This window comes from Moschus berezovskii, chromosome 5, assembly GCF_049115385.1.
Source record: "Moschus berezovskii isolate FMDL1 chromosome 5, NW_MosBer_1.0, whole genome shotgun sequence".
Classification (NCBI taxonomy): domain Eukaryota; kingdom Metazoa; phylum Chordata; class Mammalia; order Artiodactyla; family Moschidae; genus Moschus; species Moschus berezovskii.
This window is the reverse complement of record NC_142464.1, coordinates 87,265,653-87,286,857: the sequence shown is the minus strand read 5'-3', so window position 1 is coordinate 87,286,857 and position 21,205 is coordinate 87,265,653. Positions and strand designations below refer to the sequence as shown.

Below are 21,205 nucleotides of genomic sequence, written 5' to 3'. Positions count from 1 at the left end.
CAAATATGAAAATCATAGATATATACGTATGAAAGAAAAATACAAACTGTATAAGGGTAGGTTGAAAACATTGTATATTAATTTAAATATATATATTAGAAAATGAAAATATAACATACAGAACAGGAGAAAATATTTACAAGCAAATTTACAAATGTTTGCAGTCCAACAAAGGACTAGTATCTGGGATATCTGGGACTTTGGAGAACTCCAAAAGTCAACAGTAAAAAACAATCAACAACAAACAAAACCAAAAACAATTCAATTAGAAAATGGACCAAAGGTATAAACAGACGTGTCAAGGAAAAGTGTATACAGGTGGCAAACAAGTTCATAATGAGAAACGGAGAAAGAATGCTTTAGGAAAATAACAGGTTAAAACCATAATGAGATATCACTATACGCTTAAAAATGGTGATGACATGAAATGTTGGCATGGATAAAGAGAAATGGGATCACTCATACTTTGCTGATGGAAGTATACAGTAGTACAGCTATTCTGAAAAGTAGTTGGGACTCTCTCATAAAACTAAATGTACAATATTGTAAAGTAATTAGCCTCCAATTAAAATAATTAATTAAAATAAAAAACTAAATGTACAATTACCATACCACCCAGCTACTGTACACTTGGACATTTATCCCAGAGAACTGGAAATTCATGCTGGCACAAAAACGTACAGATTCATGGCAGCTTTATTCATAATAGTCTATAATGGGAAAGCATCCAAATGTCCTTCATCTGGTGAGTGGTTAAACAATCTGTGGTACATCCATACCATGGAATACTACTCAGAAATAAAACTGTACAACTATCAATACACAGAATGACCTGGATGAGTTGCTAGATAATTGTACTGGGTAAAAGAGACAACTCAAAATTTTCATAAATATGTATATAATAATCTAGAAATGACAAAATTATAGACACTCAGAACAGATTAGTGGCTTCCAGGGTTGAAAAATGCAAGTGGGAAGGAGGTGGGCATGGTCATAAAGGGGCAACATGAGGCACCCTTGATGGAATGACTCTGTATCTTGACTATGGTGGTGGATAAACAAACCTACTCATCGGGTCACAAAGAGTTGGACACAACTGAATGACTTGCACTCATTCATTCTTGTGACAGAATTACAGGGAACTAAATACACACATATACACATGAATACAACTAAATACAAGTAAAACTGAAGAAATCTGAGCAAAATTGGTAGAAAATTTCAATGTCAATATGCTGGCTGTGCCACTGTAGTATACTTTTACAAGATATTATTGAGGGAAACTGGGAAAAAGGTACATGATCCCTGTAGTATTTCATTACAACAGCAAGTGAATCTACAACTGTCTCAAAATAAGAAGTAATGTATACTGAATGCATAAAATAGGAACGTTCAGTTGCTCATAGAAATGTTAAAAAAGTGAAAACTTAGCCATGGCAGTTTTAATTTTTTTTTAATTATACTGTTATACAGTAAATTACCAATCAAATACATATTTTAACCTCAAAACTGGGAAAGTAAGTTCTTGATTTAAAGGACAATAAAGCTTGTCTTGGGTTTCCCTGGTGACTCAGACAGTAAAGAATCCGCCTGCAATGTGGGAGACCTGGGTTCGATCTTTGAATTGGGAAGATACCCTGAGAAGGGCTACCCACTGCAATATTCTGGCCTGGAGAATTTCATGGCTAGACAAACTTGCCTGATCTGTAGAGTTGAAAGGTTTCAGTTATATCAGTAAATAAGCCATATGTTTACATCCTACACATTCTGCAAAGAACTAGCACACAATTTTTCACTTACTATATATTTGATGAATATTTGTTAAACTTGCATTTCATATACATTTAAATGTCTTTACACAGTGAGATGACAGATCTTCAGCGTATTATAAAATGGGTACATCAGGATATTATTTTCCACTGATGAATTAAATACATGGTATATTAGCAAGGAAAGCTAAAATGAGTTGACTATAGTGGTCTTTCAGATAAGAAACTGAATACTGTTAATCTTAAACATGGATATTGCTGATGTTGCACAAATTTAAGATAAACTGACTGAGACAGGATTTGATTTAGCAAACTACCTGTAAATTGTATCTATGTAATATTTATTATTGTAGCCTTTTCTCAAATAAAAAAGGTTAGTCTTCTAATACAAGTAATTGTTTTCTAAAGTTACTATAAATGAAAATTTAAATAAAAATGAAAGGTGTAAGAACTAGGGTAAAACTTAAAAATATGAAATTATTCAAACTCTTTATATTTTCTCATAGATAAGACATTTATGTCTCATCGTGACATTTATGGCTTGGACTTACATGTACATTTCTATATATTTCCATTCATTCCTACACATTATTTAAAGTAATAGGAAAATAAACAGTAGGCTGGGAAGATGGTTTATCACTTTTTTTCCTTACTTCACATAGCTTATAAAAGAAAATATCCCTTTTTATCCTATCCCAATGTGAAAGATGTTCTGCTTAAAAGTTACCATCAGAAGAAAACTAATTATTATGGTAATAAATGTGAACTAGATTCATTGTGGTGACTATTTCATAATATATACAAGAAGTTAATTATGCCATACACCAAAAACTAATATGTCAATTTACCTGAACTGAAAAAGCTAATAAATAATAAAATAATATAATTTTAAAAAGACGACCTATAGAACAAGTAAACAATTGAGTTGGGAAGAATCAAGCATAAGCAAGAAGCAGGTGACTCAAATTTTGGTTTCTGTGTAGAATTTGGTTTTCAAAAAAGCTAATAATAAGAGAACAAAAAGTGGAGTTCCATAATGGAATTCTAATGAAACTATCAAAATTTGTACAGATAATCCATCTGGTTCTAGCTTTCCTAGCATAAAGTTCCTGTCTTGTTTTTCTTGCTGCTGCTGCTGCTGCGTCACTTCAGTCGTGTCCGACTCTGTGCGACCCCATAGAAGGAAGCCCACCAGGGTCCCCCGTCCCTGGGATTCTCCAGACAAGAACACTGGAGTGGGTTGCCATTTCCTTCTCCAATGTGTGAAAGTGAAAAGTGAAAGTGAAGTCGCTCAGTCGTGTCCGACCCTTAGCGACCCCACGGACTGCAGCCTACCAGGCTGCTCCATCCATGGGATTTTCTACGCAAGAGTACTGGAGTGGCTTGCCATTGCCTTCTCCGCCTGTTTTTCTTAGGCGTTTCCTAATCTTTATATGTATTTTAAATTTAAAGCACTTTTATCAGTGAAATCTACTAATGTAGGAAGACTGAATTTTAAAGTTTTCTTATTTATCATCAATTCCTGCTAAGTTAGAAAAGGCCAGCGATAATAGGAGCAATGGATTGGCATACAGCTGTATTATGATACAGTGTTGCACACTATCTATCTCCACTGCAAGAGACTGGTAGGTTGTTTCAAGTCTGAGGGCAAGGAAGAATCAGCTACTAATCTACAGTCCTAACGAATGACATTATTGGATATACACCTGCTGTTGAATCTAAAACCAGATAAACACTTAAAAAATTTTTTTTAAACTTAAAACTAAAATCAGCTTTCTCTTTATCGTTAGTGATAAGGACCCTTCTTCCTGAAGAAAAAGAATCACTATTTAAATTAAGTTGGCTTTTTTACTATCATTCATTTTTATACCTCATGCACCATTTAAAACTAATATAATAAGTGTCACTGAAACTGACTTTAGTTCTGAAACCGAAGAGTTAAGTATGGGCTCACTTATAGGAACTACAGAGCAGGATGTGCAGTTTGGTGATCAATGTTTTGCAAAGACTATAAGGTTATGGATAAGCTCTATGAGTTTGCTAGTTTGAAATTTTGAGGGAGATATCTGAATAACTCAATAATTATGCTTCATTCAATTCACCTTGTGTAACCCGGATTCGATCCCTGGGTCGGGAAGATCCCCTGGAGAAGGAAACGGTAACCCACTCCAGTATTCTTGCCTGGAGAGTCCCATGGACGGAGAATCCTGGTAGGCTACAGTCCACGGGGTCGCAAAGAGTCGGACACGACTGAGCGACAGAACAGAACGGAACGGAATGGAAGAAGTTAATACCTTTTCATGGACATTCATAGCTGTTGTAATCTCAAGAGGCCATGTTTCCTGTTGGCTGCCAAACAAGTGCAATTTTCCTAGAAAGTGATGGCTGTCTTTGGGCTTCCCTGGTGGCTCTGTGATAAAGAATTTGCCTGCAATGAGGAAGGACCCAGGTTCAATCCCTGGGCTGGGAAGATCCCCTGAAGAAGCAAGTGGCAACCCACTTCAGTATTCTTGCCTGGAGAATCCCATGGACAGAAGAGTCTGGAGGGCTACAGTCCATGGGGTCACAAAGAATCAGACATTACTGAGCTACTAACACTTTTACTTTCACAGTACCCACTCACATTTAGGCATTTAAGTTATACTTGTGAAAGGTAGCACTGGCTGTACTAAAAAACTCTGTTTGTTGCTAATGCCCAATCTTTTATCTAAACACCTGCACAGAATCTATCTTCCTTTATCTTTTATGTGCACAATTATGCCTATGTCTTTTCTCTGTAGTAGCACTGCATTTCATTTGTCTTTTGCCAAAGTATGTTCTGTTTGCTTCTGGCTGCTTCTCCAATTTAACTGGGTCACTTTGAATTCTGATACTGTTTTCCAAGGTTCTGTCCATCCTGTCTTTTCCCTTTCCCTCCAAGTAACTTCTGATCTGTAAACTCCCCTTCTAATAACTGTGAATTGCTGAAGACTTCCAAGAACATCAATGTTTACAGACCATCTGTCACTATTTTGCCACTAAAAAGTTAAGTCTACTGGTTAGTCAGTTTGAAGATAGAAATAAATTGATGTTGGGAGATGGAGAGGAAGATAGTTATAACACTACGTATGGGAAAAGCCTGTTCATGTGCTAATTTCACTGTAATGTAAACCCCAGAAAACAGAGAATACATGGGGTTTTTTTCACTGCTCTGTATCTCATGTCTAGGATAGTTCTTAAGAGTTCAATAAATATTTCATTAATTAAAGAAAAAATTTATGTGAAATCCATGACATTGTGAAAATATGAAAACTAAAACAAAATCATTTTTTTCAATTATAGATAGTTTTATACTTTGAGTAAATTTTTTAAGAGTATCATTTGTATAATTCCTACTGTGATTTCAGTTCAGTTCAGTCATTCAGTTGTGTCCGACTCTTTGCCACCCCATGGACTGCAACACACCAGGCCTCCCTGTCCAACACCAACTCTGGGAGATTACCCAAACTCATGTCCATTGAGTCAGTGATGCCATCCAACCATCTCATCTTCTGTCATCCCCTTCTCCTCCTGCCTTCAATCTTTCCCAACATCAAGGTCTTTTCAAATGAGTCAGCTCTTCGCATCAGGTGGCCAAAATACTGGAGTTTCAACTTCAACATCAGTCCTTCCAGTGAAAACCCAGGACTGATCTCCTTTAGGATGGACTGGTTGGATCTCTTTGAAGTCCAAGGGACTCTTAATTGTCTTCTCCAACACCACAGTTCAAAAGTATCAATTCTTTAGTGCTCAGCTTTCTTTATAGTCCAACTCTCACATCCATACATGACCACTAGAAAAACCATAGCCTTGACTAGACGGACATTTGTTGACAAATTAATGTCTTTGCTTTCTAATATGCTGTCTAATTTGGTCATAACTTTCCTCCCAAGGAGTAAGCGTCTTTTAATTTCCTGGCTGCAATCACCATCTGCAGTGATTTTGGAGCCCTCCAAAATAAAGTCAACCACTGTTTCAACTGTTTCTCCACCTATTTCGCCATCTACTGTGATTTATTTCCTTCCAATACTATATCGATGACCATAATACTGAAACTATTAAAGCAAAGATAATATTCATATAATTATTTGTAAATAGTAAATGCGACCTGAATATTAACTGCAGATAATAATGAGAGGGGAAAAAAACAGAACAGACTACTATGACTCAAAAAGCTTAAATAGGGTAAAACAGTTCAAGGCGGCTATGTAAAAATAGCTGTTCTTTAATTCTTTGACTCATTATATCCTGACTACAGTCTAGTCAAACTTGATTATTTGCTATAAGAAACAAGGGGTAGCTCTTTAATAAAACCATAGGAAAGGAATTAGTATTGAATTTCAACATACGTGACTCACTAACAAGGCTGTCAACAGAGGACTAAGCACAAAATCTTTATTTTTGGTAAAAGTGTGATAGAAAACAAAACAGGATTTTCATATTCCACACTGAAAACTTAGAGGGTTTTCTGAAAGTTTTTTGTCAGACCCTGTGCTACTGAAAAAGACTAAGTGTAAAATCAAAGGAAGTCATTTTAAGAGGTTTTTTTAAAAAAAAATCTAAATATTCAGATTGATATAAAAGTTTTTGAACTTTTGAATGAAAAGTTTTTGAATCAGTAAAATTTGAATGGAATAATGAGCATATTCTTTTCAAATGTGTAGTCTTTTACCACAAACCTATTACATTTCTTTCCTTAGGAAACTAAAATATGTGTTCTGACACTGGGAGGCCCTGAATGACAGCACTGCCTAGGCCAGTTCAATGTGATACCTGTAATTGAGGACTGAAAATCTAAGGCAGATTCGCCTGCTTTGAAATCGTGAAAGAAAGAACAGATCTGAAATAGGATCACAGTTGGATCTCACTTGAATCTATATTATATGATTCAGAAACATAATTCAAACAATGTTTCTTCTTGACAGCAGGCTAACAAAAGTATACTGAAGAGCTCTTAAAATAACTAGAACTGTCACTCTCCTTTGCCCCACACACTTCATTAAAAAAAAAAATGCACTTTACATTCATACTGATCATAGTAAATGGACAAAATTGTATAATTTAAGACCGTGGTGATCCAATGAACCAATTGAATACAACCATTCTCTAATAGTCACATATCAATATACCTCAACTTCCAAATTCTTATGTATAAATATACAGCATAGTAAATACTTTGTTTAGTTTCTTTCAAAAAAATAGCTTTACCCAGATGATTCCTCCCTCCTTAATATACCTCATCCTCCATTCAGTTCCCTCATGGTTCTCTCTCCTTTGGTTTGGCATAGTTTTATTTTGTCTTCTATGAGGTCATTTTCATTAAATATATTTACCAATGCATATAAGTCAGAGTTTTACACAAAGCAGAGTTAAGCCTGAGTGATGTCTTTGTGCTTTTGTCTTCAGATAGTAATACTGGCCCACAGCAGAGACTTCATTTTGTATTAGTATAAATAGTTTCACCAATAATGTATTTTCTATAGAAATTTAGAATACTATCTTAAGTGTAAAGCAAGGACTCTTTCACCAGGAAATGGTCGCTACAAAGTTGTGAAACCCTTAAAATTGTATGCAAAATGCCTTAGGTGTATGTTTGTGTGCTCAACTGTGCTCATAAAAGAATGCAAGTACTGTGGCTTTTGCTTCCTTTTTAAATATTTAAGAAAAGTGGTATACCGGAAAAAAGACATGTCTTTTTCTTTAGAAAGGGACCTATAAAATAAACAAGAAATCTGGAAGAAATGATTCAGAAATACCCAAAGTATACCTTATATATGTATCACCTAATCAAAAAATTCAATGGAACAATGCAAAAAGGTTATAACCAAGAATTTACAATGGAATGAGATTTTAACATTATCTAAATCTTTTTTGAACTGTGGTGTTGGAGAAGACTCTTGAGAGTCGTTTGGACTGCAAGGAAATCCAACCAGTCCATCCTAAAGGAGATCAGTCCTGGGTGTTCATTGGAGGGACTGATGCTGAAGTTGAAACTCCAATACTTTGGCCACCTGATGCGAAGAACTGACTCATCTGAAAAGACCCTGATGCTTGGAGGGATTGGGGGCAGGAGGAGAAGGGGATGACAGAGGATGAGATGGTTGGATGGTATCACCAACTTGATGGATGTGGGTTTGGGTAGACTCCGGGAGTTGGTGATGGACAGGGAGGCCTGGCGTGCTGTTATTCATGGGGTCGCAAAGAGTCGGACAGGACTGAGCGACTGAACTGAACTGACCATCATCATACAATATGTAAAGAAACAGAGGTGCAGAGACATTTATAATTTATTCAAGGTCACACATGACTCTGGTCAGTATCAGTAGCTATCAGTTCAGTGGCTCAGTCATGTCCGACTGTTTGTGACCCCATGAACAGCAGCATTACAGACCTCCCTGTCCATCACCAGCTCCCGGAGTTTACCCAGACTCATGTCCATTGAGTCGGTGATGCCATCCAACCATCTCATCCTCTGTCATCTCCTTCTTCTCCTGCCTTCAAACTTTGCCAACATCAAGGTCTTTTCAAATGAGTCAGCTCTTCGAATGAGGTGGCCAAAATTACTCTGGTACTTTTTCTTAAATATATTTAAGTCAATGACTTTCAAACATATTTTAGCATCTTCTCCAAAAATATGTTTCAACAAAATTTGATTAGGAAACGTATAGTAGTGTATTACTTTTTCATCATATTCTTTTCTGTAAATTCAGTTAGTTTATTTTTCATATCCACATATTAATTTATATAACAAATAAAAATAAAAGTAGATAAAAGAGACTTCTAGAACTACGGAGAACTGATTCAACAGGCAGTTTCTATTTGAGGTATTTTGTTTCCTACTTTTCTGCTTTTTTGTGTAACAAAACAATATCAGTACACAAATGCAATATACAGAAAGACAGTGCAAGCAATGATTAATTCAATTTTAAAGGGCTACTTTATAAAATAGAGACAGCCATATTAAGACCAAGATTTTTATAACGATAAAAGTAAAATAATCTGCATGGTGTCCTTAAAAGTGATACAAATTTAAAGGCCATAGTAACCATATCTTTATACTTTTTCAGTTTTTACTCAAACAATTAATTACAAAGTGTCAAAGAAGAGATGTTTTATTGAAACTCAAAAGCTCGTTCATCACTTTTTCCCAAAGTCATAAATTGAAGAGCTGACATCTTGATTTATCACACTATGCACTTTTAATAGCCAACAAGTTTGCTATTAAATTTTAATCAACCTGCCTATTAAATTTCTTTCAAATGGTTGAGAGATACTTCAGTTTCTTTTAATAGCTAATTCATTCACTGGGAATCTATTAATATGGATTTCAATGACATGTTGTCTCCAGAGTAAAGACTGGATTATTGTTAGTTCAGTATAAAATGGAATATTCTGAATGTAGAGGTGTTGCCTCTATTTTAATATGTAAATTCAGAGCTTTAGAGTCAGGAGGCCTAGGTTTTACCTATTCTCTTCTCCCTTATTTTGTGCTAATTGGCTTTATACATGTCTTCTTGTCCAGATACATGAGTTTTTCTACAAAAAATACTTAGAAGTAAAATTACTGGGTCATATGTTGCCCACATTTTCATTTTCTTCAAATAATTGTGTATCAATTCACACTTTCACAAGTACTGCATATTTCTTAAATTTTTGCCAGGATTTAGTATTGTTTGGCTGACATTTTGCCAGTTTGATAGAGTATGAAATATATCATACTACTTTTATACTTTGCATTTTCCTGAATACTAGAGAGATGGAGTAATTTTTCATATATTTATTGATTGTAAGTGTTCTTTATTCTGAGAATTGCCCATTCATATCTTTTGCCCACATACACATTATATTGTTGAATTTTATATATTAATTTGAAGACATTCATTACAATGCAGGCATTGACATTTTGTTGTTACATGTACTGTTTACATCTCCTTCCAGTAACTCACTTTTTTTGAGTGCTGTTTAAATTTTGAGATGAGAATCTTATCTTTTTCTTGTAGTTTATGTTTGTTATTTTATTTTTAAGAACTCCTTTAACCTAAAATCTAAAATATATTTTCTTATAAAAGCTTTAAGTTATTATTTTATGTATATATATATATATATTTTTTTTTTTTGCTCTGCAATGCAACACAACCTGGTTGTACTCTATTGAAGAAACTTATGCCATTAGATATTCATTGTTGTTTTATACAAAATTAGCTGAAAAAGTTTCGCAGAGATCTTGTTTTTTGACTACTCAAGTCAATGGTGGCAGGGCTGGAAATCAGAATTCTTGGTGAGTCTTTGCGTCACAAAATAGGAGGTGAATGATCTGCAAGTAGAAATGATGAACCTATACTACTCAGTCATTCATCTCTAAAACTCATCTTTTGTGGTCAGAGCCATATATTTCTGTATGCTTTTAACTTGGGCATTTTGAATACTTTGGCATAGTACTCAAAACAAGAATACTGAGCCCAAATATAATAGGCCAAAAGTGCTTAACCACAGGTAAAATAGCAGTAAATCACATTTCTTTTTAGTAAGAATGTAGTGTACAGAATGTGGTATGTAGTTATTCCCACAGTTATACTCATTTGTAAATCACAAACTGCTTGTGATTTTTTACTGAATAAAACAAATTTCAGAACAAAGGAAAACATAATAATTAAACAACCTAAAACACCAATTTGAAGAAAATATGACTTTTCATAGAATATTTGCCCTATATTGGCATACTTATAGTATGCAAATTATCCAAACTCACATGCAGAAAGTCTGTGAAAGTTAGTGTTAGTTGCTCGGTCGTATCCAACTCTTTGAGACCCCATGGATTGTAGTCTGCCAGGCTCCTCTGTCCATGGAATTCTCCAGGCAAGAATACTGAAGTGGGCTGCTATTCCCTTCTCCAGGGAATCCTCCCAACCCAGGGATCAAACGCGGGTTTCCTGTATTGCAGGCAGATTTTTTACTGTCTGAGCCACAAGGGGAAGCCTATACCAGCTAAAGTTTGAACTTTAAATTTGGGAATTTATTATTTAAAAAGTATATAGAGAAAAGTAGATATGAATTAAAACAACGTGTCTATGAATACAGAGATTCTTGATAATGTTTTTCAGAGAAAACTTATTTTGTCATATAATCATAATCAGTTCAGTTCTGTTTTGTTTAGATTGAGGCTATTTCAGGAAACATATTGTTTCTATTTTCCTACATCAAGACTAACTCTCTTCATTCAATCTGTAATATCATCTTAAACCTATCTTAATTCTCCAGTGAATTTCTGGGGTTGTAAATTACTCTATGAATGTGATAGGTAACTTGTTTTAGTTTTTGAAGAACCTACATCCTTTATAATAATAAGTTATGAGGAAAGCCTATTACGAAGATCAAAGGAGTTCTTATCATGTAAATACTTACTTTTAAATGGCATGTTGTATATAAGATTGAACTATATAAAATGAAAGACTCAGTTTGCAATAAACAGGGGTTATTTTACTTGGATACTACAAAATTATTGGCAATGACAATTTAAGAATTTTTTTTCTAATAAGACTTTATTTATGCTAAAAATATATCCCATTTCCACATTTTAATTTTTCATGTAAATGAACTAACTTCTATTCACTTTCAGAATAGCAGATATAAGTTAATATAATCTATTTCTTAGAAAAAATCTGAACAAGTGATGACTCAATTAACTTTGGATATTATATATTGCATTTATACCATCACAACTTTTATGTTTATAGTAGGAGCATTTTTCCAGATCAAAGGTACAGTCTAGTTTTGTTTGTTTTTAGATTTTGAATTAGAAGGTGTTTCATAGGTTTTTTAAAACTTAACTTAGCACATGAAACTAATAAGTTTAACTTACAACATTAACACTACCTAATTGAAGTCAACTCAAATAAATTTCCAGTTTTTTGTCTTGGTATTATTATACTGACCTCTGAGAGGACACAGTTTCAAGGAACATAAAATTCAGGAATAGAGAGATTTGGAAAAGTTATATCTTTGGTTCTATTACTAAATTATTATAGGCAGAAGCTATTTACCAGATTTTTTTTAACACAATCTTTTCTCTAATCAAAATATTTATCCTTTTACTGAAACACAATAAATTTAAAATAAAAGAGAAAAGAATTCTACTAATAAAATTTCTCGATATTTTTGGTATTTGAGAACCGCCAGGAAAAAAGAATGATCACAAAATTCTTGCAACCTAAGTCCTGCAGTTATATTTGAATATATATAAACAGTTATGTTTAGCAATTCTGCATATTCAATTTCAAATCATTTTGTAAAGAAATGTTATTGTCAATCCATCTCCCAATTTAGTCACAATATCTTACAGTTTCTCTTTCCCTAAGTGAGTAGGATGAATGAATCCATACTAAAGAACTGTGCTTAGAACAAAATAAAGTGAAAGGATATGAATATTACATCAAGGCAATTAAGAAATAAAGATGTGAATAACTGTGCTTTAAGAACAATTTATTTCCATACAAGTTAATAAAAATTATTCTGATATACATTTTTGGAAAATATCCTAATTCTAATCCTCAGTAAGCTTCCTGAAATGTTGGTATCATAAGAAAATAATGAAAAATTTTATTGCTGTAAGTAGGGCTCTCTGGTCAGAAAGATCTTGTTTGGAATTTAGATTTTGTACTTTATTAGCCACATGATTTTGGACAAGTTACAAAGAAACCCAAGTTCTTCATGGATATAAAGATAATGGATAATAAATAATGAACAGTGTACAATAAGAAAATGACAGTTACATACAATAACGGAGAAATCTCAACTTTATGAAGGCTAAAAAGGAGCATATTGTGTTCTAGCAAGAAAAGAACACCAGTAATTTCTGAAGATAAGTTGGAGTATTCATATTTAGTTCTCAAAAAAGATATTGTTCTTTAAAAAAACAATTACATCCTCAGCAACCTACACAAGACAGTAGTATTTGAAACTAATTGGAAATGTTCCATAGCACCATATTTAGAAGTTATCAAGGTATCTCACTGTGGTTTGTTTGGTTTATAACAAAGCAGTAAGATATACTGCTAACTATAAATTAAATATAAAGGGAGAAAGATCATATTCTATAAAAATAAGAAATCTACATAAAAACCCTCTTTGTAAAGAGATCTTTAAAAATTATAATAATAATAACAATAGTAATAACACCATTTTTACTATTGTATAATTGGCGGGGACAGCCTGGATGGTTTCAAGGATTCCTAACAAAGGGACAAAGTTAAAAACAAAACATAAGTAGGACTCACTGGGCAACCATTTTAAAGGTTTTTATTTTTCAGTTCCTGCTAACAATTTATAGCAAGAACATATGCCCCAGACCGACTAGAGATCAATATTTAATATATCTCATATTGCAATGGAAAGTTAATTCTGAAAGTTATTTGGTCTTCCTCGAGGAATCAAGGAATCAGGTTATTAGTAGCATTGCTACATTATCTATTTGATGCAATATTTCACCCTTAAAATCTGTATCCATTCTGCTTTTGTGTATTGAACTGAATTTCCTACAACAGGAGATACTCTTATTTTATCATATACTTTAGGAATATTGAAGACACATAGAAAGGAAAGAAACACAGAAATCACTGTTGCCTCATTAACAATCACAAACATAAAAGTAAAAAATACTAGATACAAATAAAATGGTGAATCTTAAATAAAAAATGTGTCCATGCATAGGATACTTACCACATTTGCACTCATGTCATCATAATACTTATTCACAACAAAGTAATTTGTTATATAGCCCAGTCTGATCTGTTAGCTATGCAAGTTCTCTTAGGCATATGATTAACGGTGTCAACTAATGTCAGAAATAGATATCAGATTATATTAGAATCTGGTTAATATTTACAGCCAATGATTTTATAATCCTTCAAAACAGCAAGGCTTTGGGGGCAATAAGACAAATCATATGCATATAATCCAAATTATACTTACTGACATTAATAAGGTGAAGTGAATGAGTTTGAGTATTCACCCTAGTAGTTTTAATATATATAAATCATTAATTACAGTGAAATACCACTTATATCTTTTCATTTTTCTTTAAAAATATAAAAATAAAATGTTTAGTAGCCTAAATATTAAGGAGACAGCCAGTGATTTCTCATGAAGTTTCATCTGTCCCTGTGACCAACCTCCTGGGAAAGACAATATAGGTTCTGATAAGACACAAATTTAAAAAGGGAACAAGTCATATTCCTACTCTGCTATGCATCTGGTTATCTAGAGGACCTGTCTATATTGAGCTAGTGTCTGCAAGCCTCTGAAGCACAGGAGGGCTTGGAGGAAAGAGAAGGTTATGCTTGCTTATACCATCTAAGGTAGGGAGAAAAAATATTTTACCTTTATTTCCTCATTGCTAAAATACAGATACAAATCAAAAATAGAAAATGCAACTATGCATGTGTAATTTGCATTTAATTTTTAATTCAAAAGAGACAATTCAGTTTTATTAGTTTATTTCCTTTTGTTAGCGTTAAGGGGAGCACCATATTAGGTAAATTGTTTCCTTTACTTGAGATTCAGGTAATTACATCATTCCTCCCACCTATTAGTAGAAACTACAAAGTGAAAGAAACCTTTGCAATGAATGATGAATTTTAACATCTGATTACTTGAGAGCATTGGCAAGAATCAGTTTTCATTTGTTAGAAAATATTAATGAACTTGTGAATACAATAATAATAATAGTACTTATTATGTTCCTGGCATGTTGTAAGCAACTATGATATATTAACTCAGTCCTTTCAAGGTCCCTCTGAAATGGGTACCATTTATATCCCTACTGCAAAGACACTGAAAAGTTCAGCAACTTTACTGAAAGTTCCTAGGTTAACACTCCATAATCAAAACTGTTATGTAAAACACAGCTACAGATTAGACATTCTTCTGCCATATAAGACTTAAACTTGGCTTACATAAATACAGCTTTCCCAGTCATATCTCCATGAAGAAAAATCTACATTGTGTGGGATGTTGATGGGATGGAGAATGGGAAGTAGGGGAAAATAAAATTCACAGTACTAGCCAAGTCATTGTTCCAGAAGGAGAAATGCCTTTTTGGTGGTTCTCCCACTCAAATGGGGCACATTTTTGCAATCCACAGCTGGGGGTGGGGGCACGGGTGGAGGCACCTTTTGATAATTCAGACATATTGGTAGCAGCTACCTACCAAACCTTGATTTTAAATAGAAATTTCTGATGTCAATTCAACTTATTAAACAAAAAGAAAATGATAAACAAAATGATAATGTAAATATTATTCATGATGATAGAGCCTAATAAGATCTCATTTCAGAAAATATCCCAATTTCTATATAAATCTACAAAAAGAGTGGAAACGTGTTACAATTATTATAACTGAACTACCAGAGAATTTCTTATCAAATGCTACATATTTGGATCAAACTTAACTTTGCTAATCGAAATCACTCAGAATACAGTTTGGTCAGTAGAGACTGTGGGTAGGGGATACAGGTGGGAAACCTAACCTTAGCTACAAATTGTTTCTACTACTATCAGGAATTTTGAGCTACCAAAAATTTGAGTTAGCATTCCATTGTCTTGGGAGCAGCTTGGGAACTAAGGATGACTTCATGGTATATGCAAATTGTATATATTTAAATGAACAAAGGAACAAACCATTCTGTGGGGTTTGTGAAACATGGCTTGGATCAGAGTTAACTTTCTCTGAAACTCTGTAAACAACCATCACCTCAGGGCTCTCAAAAATCTCCTTCTCCCTGTGCATACAGTGGTATGGGTGAAATTAACTTGATGTTAGTTCTGGAATTTGGGGAATTGGCTTCAGGAAATTCTGGATTTGTATGAGTGTGTAGCATTGTGGCAAACAAGTTATCAGAAGAAAAATGTCTGAAAATGTATAGGGAACACTTGGAAAACATCTTCAAAATCCATAGATATTCCAAGGACAATGTAATGAAAGCTTTTAAAGAGATGAGGTGACCAAATAACAAAATCCCCAAGAGAACATATAAGAATGATTTCATAAATTTGAAAATGATCAATAAATCTTCCAAAGTGTTGCTTGATTCAAAGGAATACAATCCTAATAGTAATCAAATTTATCACATTGGGGATTCTAGACAGATAATCTGATACATAGGATATAGCTAGTTGGTTCAAGAACCAAACGTTAGAGATGATTTGAAAAAACATAAACCATTGAGAAGGATTTATTCACCGCATGGTAGATGTTTTATTCTTAATGAATCCCAAAGATGATAATAATGGTTCTTATTTGGAAGAATAGATGATAAGACATACAGAATTTTAAGATAATTTTGTTTTAATGAATTGGACAGTGGTATGAATAGAAAAATTCTGAATTGAAATAGGACTAATTTTTAGACAACTTCTTGTAGTTTTCAAAGGTCAGAAACACTCTAAAGACAAACAAGATATTTAAGATATCTAATTTAGAAAGAAAGGAAAATGAAGTTGGAAATTAAAAAATTATAACTGTAAGAAACTAAGAATGAATGGGAAGTTAGAATATATGAAGATGTAAAGATGTAGTGCCTAATGGTTTTAATAATAGAGAATATAATCTTTTGAATACATAGATGTAAATAATTATGCTGCTGAGGTGACTGAAGTATTTATCTGGAAGCGTGAATCTTATATGCCACCTACCTAAATATGATACACACGCCTGAATGCAGGGAAGATAGGACCCTGGGGAACAAGACAAGATTAAAGAAGGAAGTTAAAGACTAGCTTCAGAGATATAATATGAAGAAATAAAATTTTAAAGTACTGCACTCATCTAAGATAAAAAATAATGAGATGAGAATAAAATGAGGAGTTTCTGACTCAGGGGACTAGGAAATTAATATAGGAGATCAGGAAGATCACTGTGATGTCTCCCCATTAAAGTCACTGAGTGAAAGGAAGAATATATATCCTGAAGGAAAAGATCACTGCATAGGCTTACTTCAAACAAATCATAAAGTCAGTTTTACCCTCTCCCCAAAGTCATCATCAAATAACTTACTGGATATCACAAGAAATTTTGTACCCTTTCTTCAATAACTTTAAGAAGTATCCTTTAAAACTAAAGACTTTTAAAAACAGATTTAATATATAATCAGACAATATAAAATATTATTATTTTCTTTAAATATATTTTAAATTGACCTAGTCATACATAGTACATATTCCAAGTTGATGAAACCTCTGAGAAGGAACTAAAAAGGGCAAAGCAATCTTACATAATGCAATTGACTTTAAAATCAAGGTCATAAAAATTATTCATTTAAAATAATTTTTAATAAAGCTACATGCTTTAATGTCAGTATAAATCTAGATCACAATGCTAAGCCAAGTAGTTTACATGTTTTCTCTGTCTTCACAGTAAGCAAATAAATGGTGCATTATTACAATCAAATCTCATCTTTTGTTTAAATAACACATTCTGTGGTTTCTGTGATCATTAGATGCAAGATACTCCTAAGAAAAATCTTATTAATAAGAATAGCTTTTAATAAAATAATAGTTTTCTTAAAGGAACATACTATACATTTTCAATGTATTATTTCTATGTATTATTTAAAGTAAAAAGAAAATCTGTCACTATGAAAGCAATTTATTTCCTAAACTTTGGAGGCATGTGTAGATAATATATATGCTCTGATTTAGAAAGTATGTCAAAGAGTTAAGAGTATTCATATTTAAATTTTCATAAAACTAATCATAAAAGTAAACTTAAAAAGAGAACACTTGTGAGATACTATGTAAAATAAACTGAAAATGAAATAAAATACAGGAAGGTAATTGTTTTATTTTAATGTATTTTCTTCATATTTGGAAGAATATTTGCACTCACTGTTCTAACATAAGCAAAAGTGTTGTAAAAAATTTAATATCATCACGAGGTTATAGTTACTTTATCACTACCACACATATAAGCATGGAAGTCAACCAAGATTTATACAACATGGATGAATCCATAAATCAAATTTAACTTAGACACTACTTGTTATAACTTCTTTTATATAAATAAGATGCAACTTATTGGACTAAAAGTAATCAAGAACACCAGTATTGAATCATTCTTAATCATAAGCCATAATTAGTAAATTAGTTGTTTCTAAGTAGCATTCGATGTAACAAAAAGTAGACAGAAGCAGGTTTAAAGCAAGAATTCTAGTTTAGCACTAATAAAAATAACAATATTGATCATAAGAAATCATGAAAATAACCACCAAATGTATGCATCAAAAAAATGTCTGTTTTAGGACAGTCTGATTAAAACGTGCTGATGCCAGCACCCTCCCCCAGATAAAACTATGTTCTAAAGATTTCCCAGCACAGACTGTAGTGTACCCCAACTCTGCACAAACATTGTTTCTACCCATTTTTACTGCAGTCAATTTAATTTTAATCTCTCTCTCACACTCACACATACATTTACGATGGGGAGGGGGAGGAGAGGGAGAAAGTGAGAGGGAGCGAGACAGAGGGAATAAGAAAGATCAAGTACAAACAAAATAGTAGATTAAGGGAACATCATTTTTAAAATCTAACTGATATTCCAGAAACATTTTAACCAGAAGCATATATACACCGAAAGAATTATTATATACATATATATATATATAAAATTTACATATAGTGGGTTTTTCCTTCTGTATCTTTAAATATCCAAATTATCTGAGCACATCTTTTTGATATTAAGATTAGATGGGATTTTTCCACAAATACACAGGTTGCCTTAAGTATATTAGACAGTATAATTTTACTTCTAAGAAGACTAAGAAACTGCTCTATACCTGGGACAATGTGGAACTCTATGATGCTTAGCAGACTATAGAGCCATATAATTGGCCATTTTCACAGCTTCCAATGAGGCCTGACAACTCAGCAGTTTATAGCAGTGGCAGATGATTAGAGAAAGAAATTTCTCACTTTTTAAGTTACTTTCAGAAAAGATCTGAAAATTCAGGATTGAAAAAAGAAGCCTTAGGAATAATGGAATACACTGCTACACTCAACCACGTTTTATATCTTTGCAATATTCCTATTACATGGAACAAAGTCCAGAAGTTGCAAATAAAGCAATGCATTTAGGAACTTCTTAAAGTAATCACAAAAAGAGTAAATATGAATAATTATTTCTAATTACCTCTGTTGAGTGACGCTGAACTGTTTATATCTCCAGTAATGAAGGAAGACTCTGACTGCTTTCGGACCGTATCATTCCACATTCTACGAATTCGGCTCTGGATGAAGAAAAGGAAATAAAATCACCACACAGTGAACCTTCACACAAGTCACTCTTTTTTTATTTCTGTAACACAGGCTTATATGAGGCTTTTATTTCTGGCATCTGGAAAATACAGAGCTTCCACATGCTTGTAGTACAGGAGCATGAGAACATCAGGAATTAAATTAATGACAATCATTGGTTTTTATTAAGTGTATTCTTAAATGCCTATGCCAGAAGTCATTATAACTATGAAAAAATATAAATGTAATGGTGGTGGTTTAGTTGGTCAGCTGTGTCTGATGCTTCGCAACCTTATGGACTGTGCCCACCAGGCTCCTATGTCCATAGAATTTTCCAGGCAAGAACACTGGAGTGGGTTGCCATTTCCTTCTTCAGGGAATTTTCTTGACCCAGGGATCAAACCCGTGTCTCCTGTGTTGCAGGCAGTCTCCTGCGTAGCAGGAGGATTCTTTACCAACTGAGCCACCAAGGAAACCCCAAATGTAATATCATATGCCAATTTAAAAGTTACATATGAAGATACATAGAAGTGTACTCTAGACAGAATTTAGTAATTTTCATTTCTAAGGTAAAACAAATTATGTTCACTGTAATTTTATGGGAATGTAATATTTAATAGTGCATTAAATTGAAGCTTTAGTAACAAAAAATTTACTTAATTCAGAATCTTATAAGAAGAAATAGTTTGGGATGAAAAGAACATAGAGTATTATTAAGACGCTACTAAACTTAATATTTTCTATAAATTTTGTAAGAATATCAATTTAATTTTACAGGTTACATACTATCTTGACTTTTCTATCTTTTGAAGGAAATGAAGTCAATTGATCTTTATTCATTTCCATAAAGTAGGAAGTTTTATAGATAACTGAAATTCTTACATCATTATATATACTCTAAAATTCAATTCTCTAAGTGTCTGATAATTCAAGAAAGCAGAACAGTATTTTTCCATTGTGGGGGGAGACTTTTTTTTGGTTTACTGTTTAATTACTTATTTAGAGTTAGGGATCAAAAAGGAAATAGTCTTGTGAACAGGAAACAGATATTTTCAGAAGCTTTTCCAAGAATGAAAACGTTATAATACTAACAGGTACTAACTACTACTAATGGTGAAACCAAGCTCACAAAAGGGTTATGTTCCAAATATATTTGAACTCAAACAATAGGAGTATCTAATCCTCAAATATTAGATGACTGGTTTTGTGAATATTGGGTCATGTTTATCCTTTGGAAATACTGTCTATTTTGTTATATAGGTCAGAAAATACACATATTACACATACAAACAAAGCAAAAACAATAAAAGTACAATAAGAAAAACGATGCAATAAAACTGACACTTAAAAAATGTTTCTATTGAAAAATACTACAAAATTCAAACTGAAATACTGGGAATCAATTTCTAACATTTGTTTTATTGGTTCACTTCAGTTCAGTTCAGTTCAGTCGCTCAGTCGTGTCCAACTCTTTGTGATCCCATGAATCACAGCAGGCCAGGCCTCCCTGTCCATCACCAACTCCTGCAGTTCACTCAAACTCATGTCCATCGAATCGGTGATGCCATCCAGCCATCTCACTCTCTGTCGTCCCCTTCTCCTCCTGTCCCCAATCCCTCCCAGCATCAGACTCTTTTCCAGTGAGTCAACTCTTCGCATGAGGTGGCAAAAATATTGGAGTTTCAGCATTAGCATCAGTCCTTCCAATGAATACCCAGGACTGATCTCGTTAAGGATGGACTGGTTGGATCTCCTTGCAGTCCAAGGGGACTCTCAAGAATCTTCTCCAACACCACAGTTCAAAAGCATCAATTCTTTGGCGTTCAGATTTCTTCACAGTCCAACTCTCACATCCATACATGACCACTGGAAAAACCATAGCCTTGACTAGATGGACCTTTGTTGGCAAAGTAATGTCTCTGCATTTTAATATGCTATCTAGGTTGGTCATAACTTTCCTTCCAAGGAGTAAGTGTCTTTTAATTTCATGACTGCAATCAGCATCCGCAGTGATTTTGGAGCTGAAACAAATAAAGTCTGACACTGCTTTCACTGTTTCCCCATCTATTTTCCATGAACTGATGGGACCAGATGCCATGAAATTAGTTTTCTGAATGTTGAGCTTCAAGCCAAAT

General features: G+C 33.4%; 1 protein-coding gene across 1 annotated transcript in view; it reads right to left on the bottom strand.

Moving 5' to 3' along the window:
• The window catches only part of ADGRL3 (adhesion G protein-coupled receptor L3), a 984,355-nt gene that overhangs the window by 9,927 nt on the left and 953,223 nt on the right, over positions 1-21,205 (bottom strand). The window contains exon 24 of the mRNA XM_088836367.1: positions 18,967-19,063. Coding sequence (XP_088692493.1) covers positions 18,967-19,063 — 97 coding nt within the window. The remainder of the gene's footprint in view (positions 1-18,966; positions 19,064-21,205) is intronic.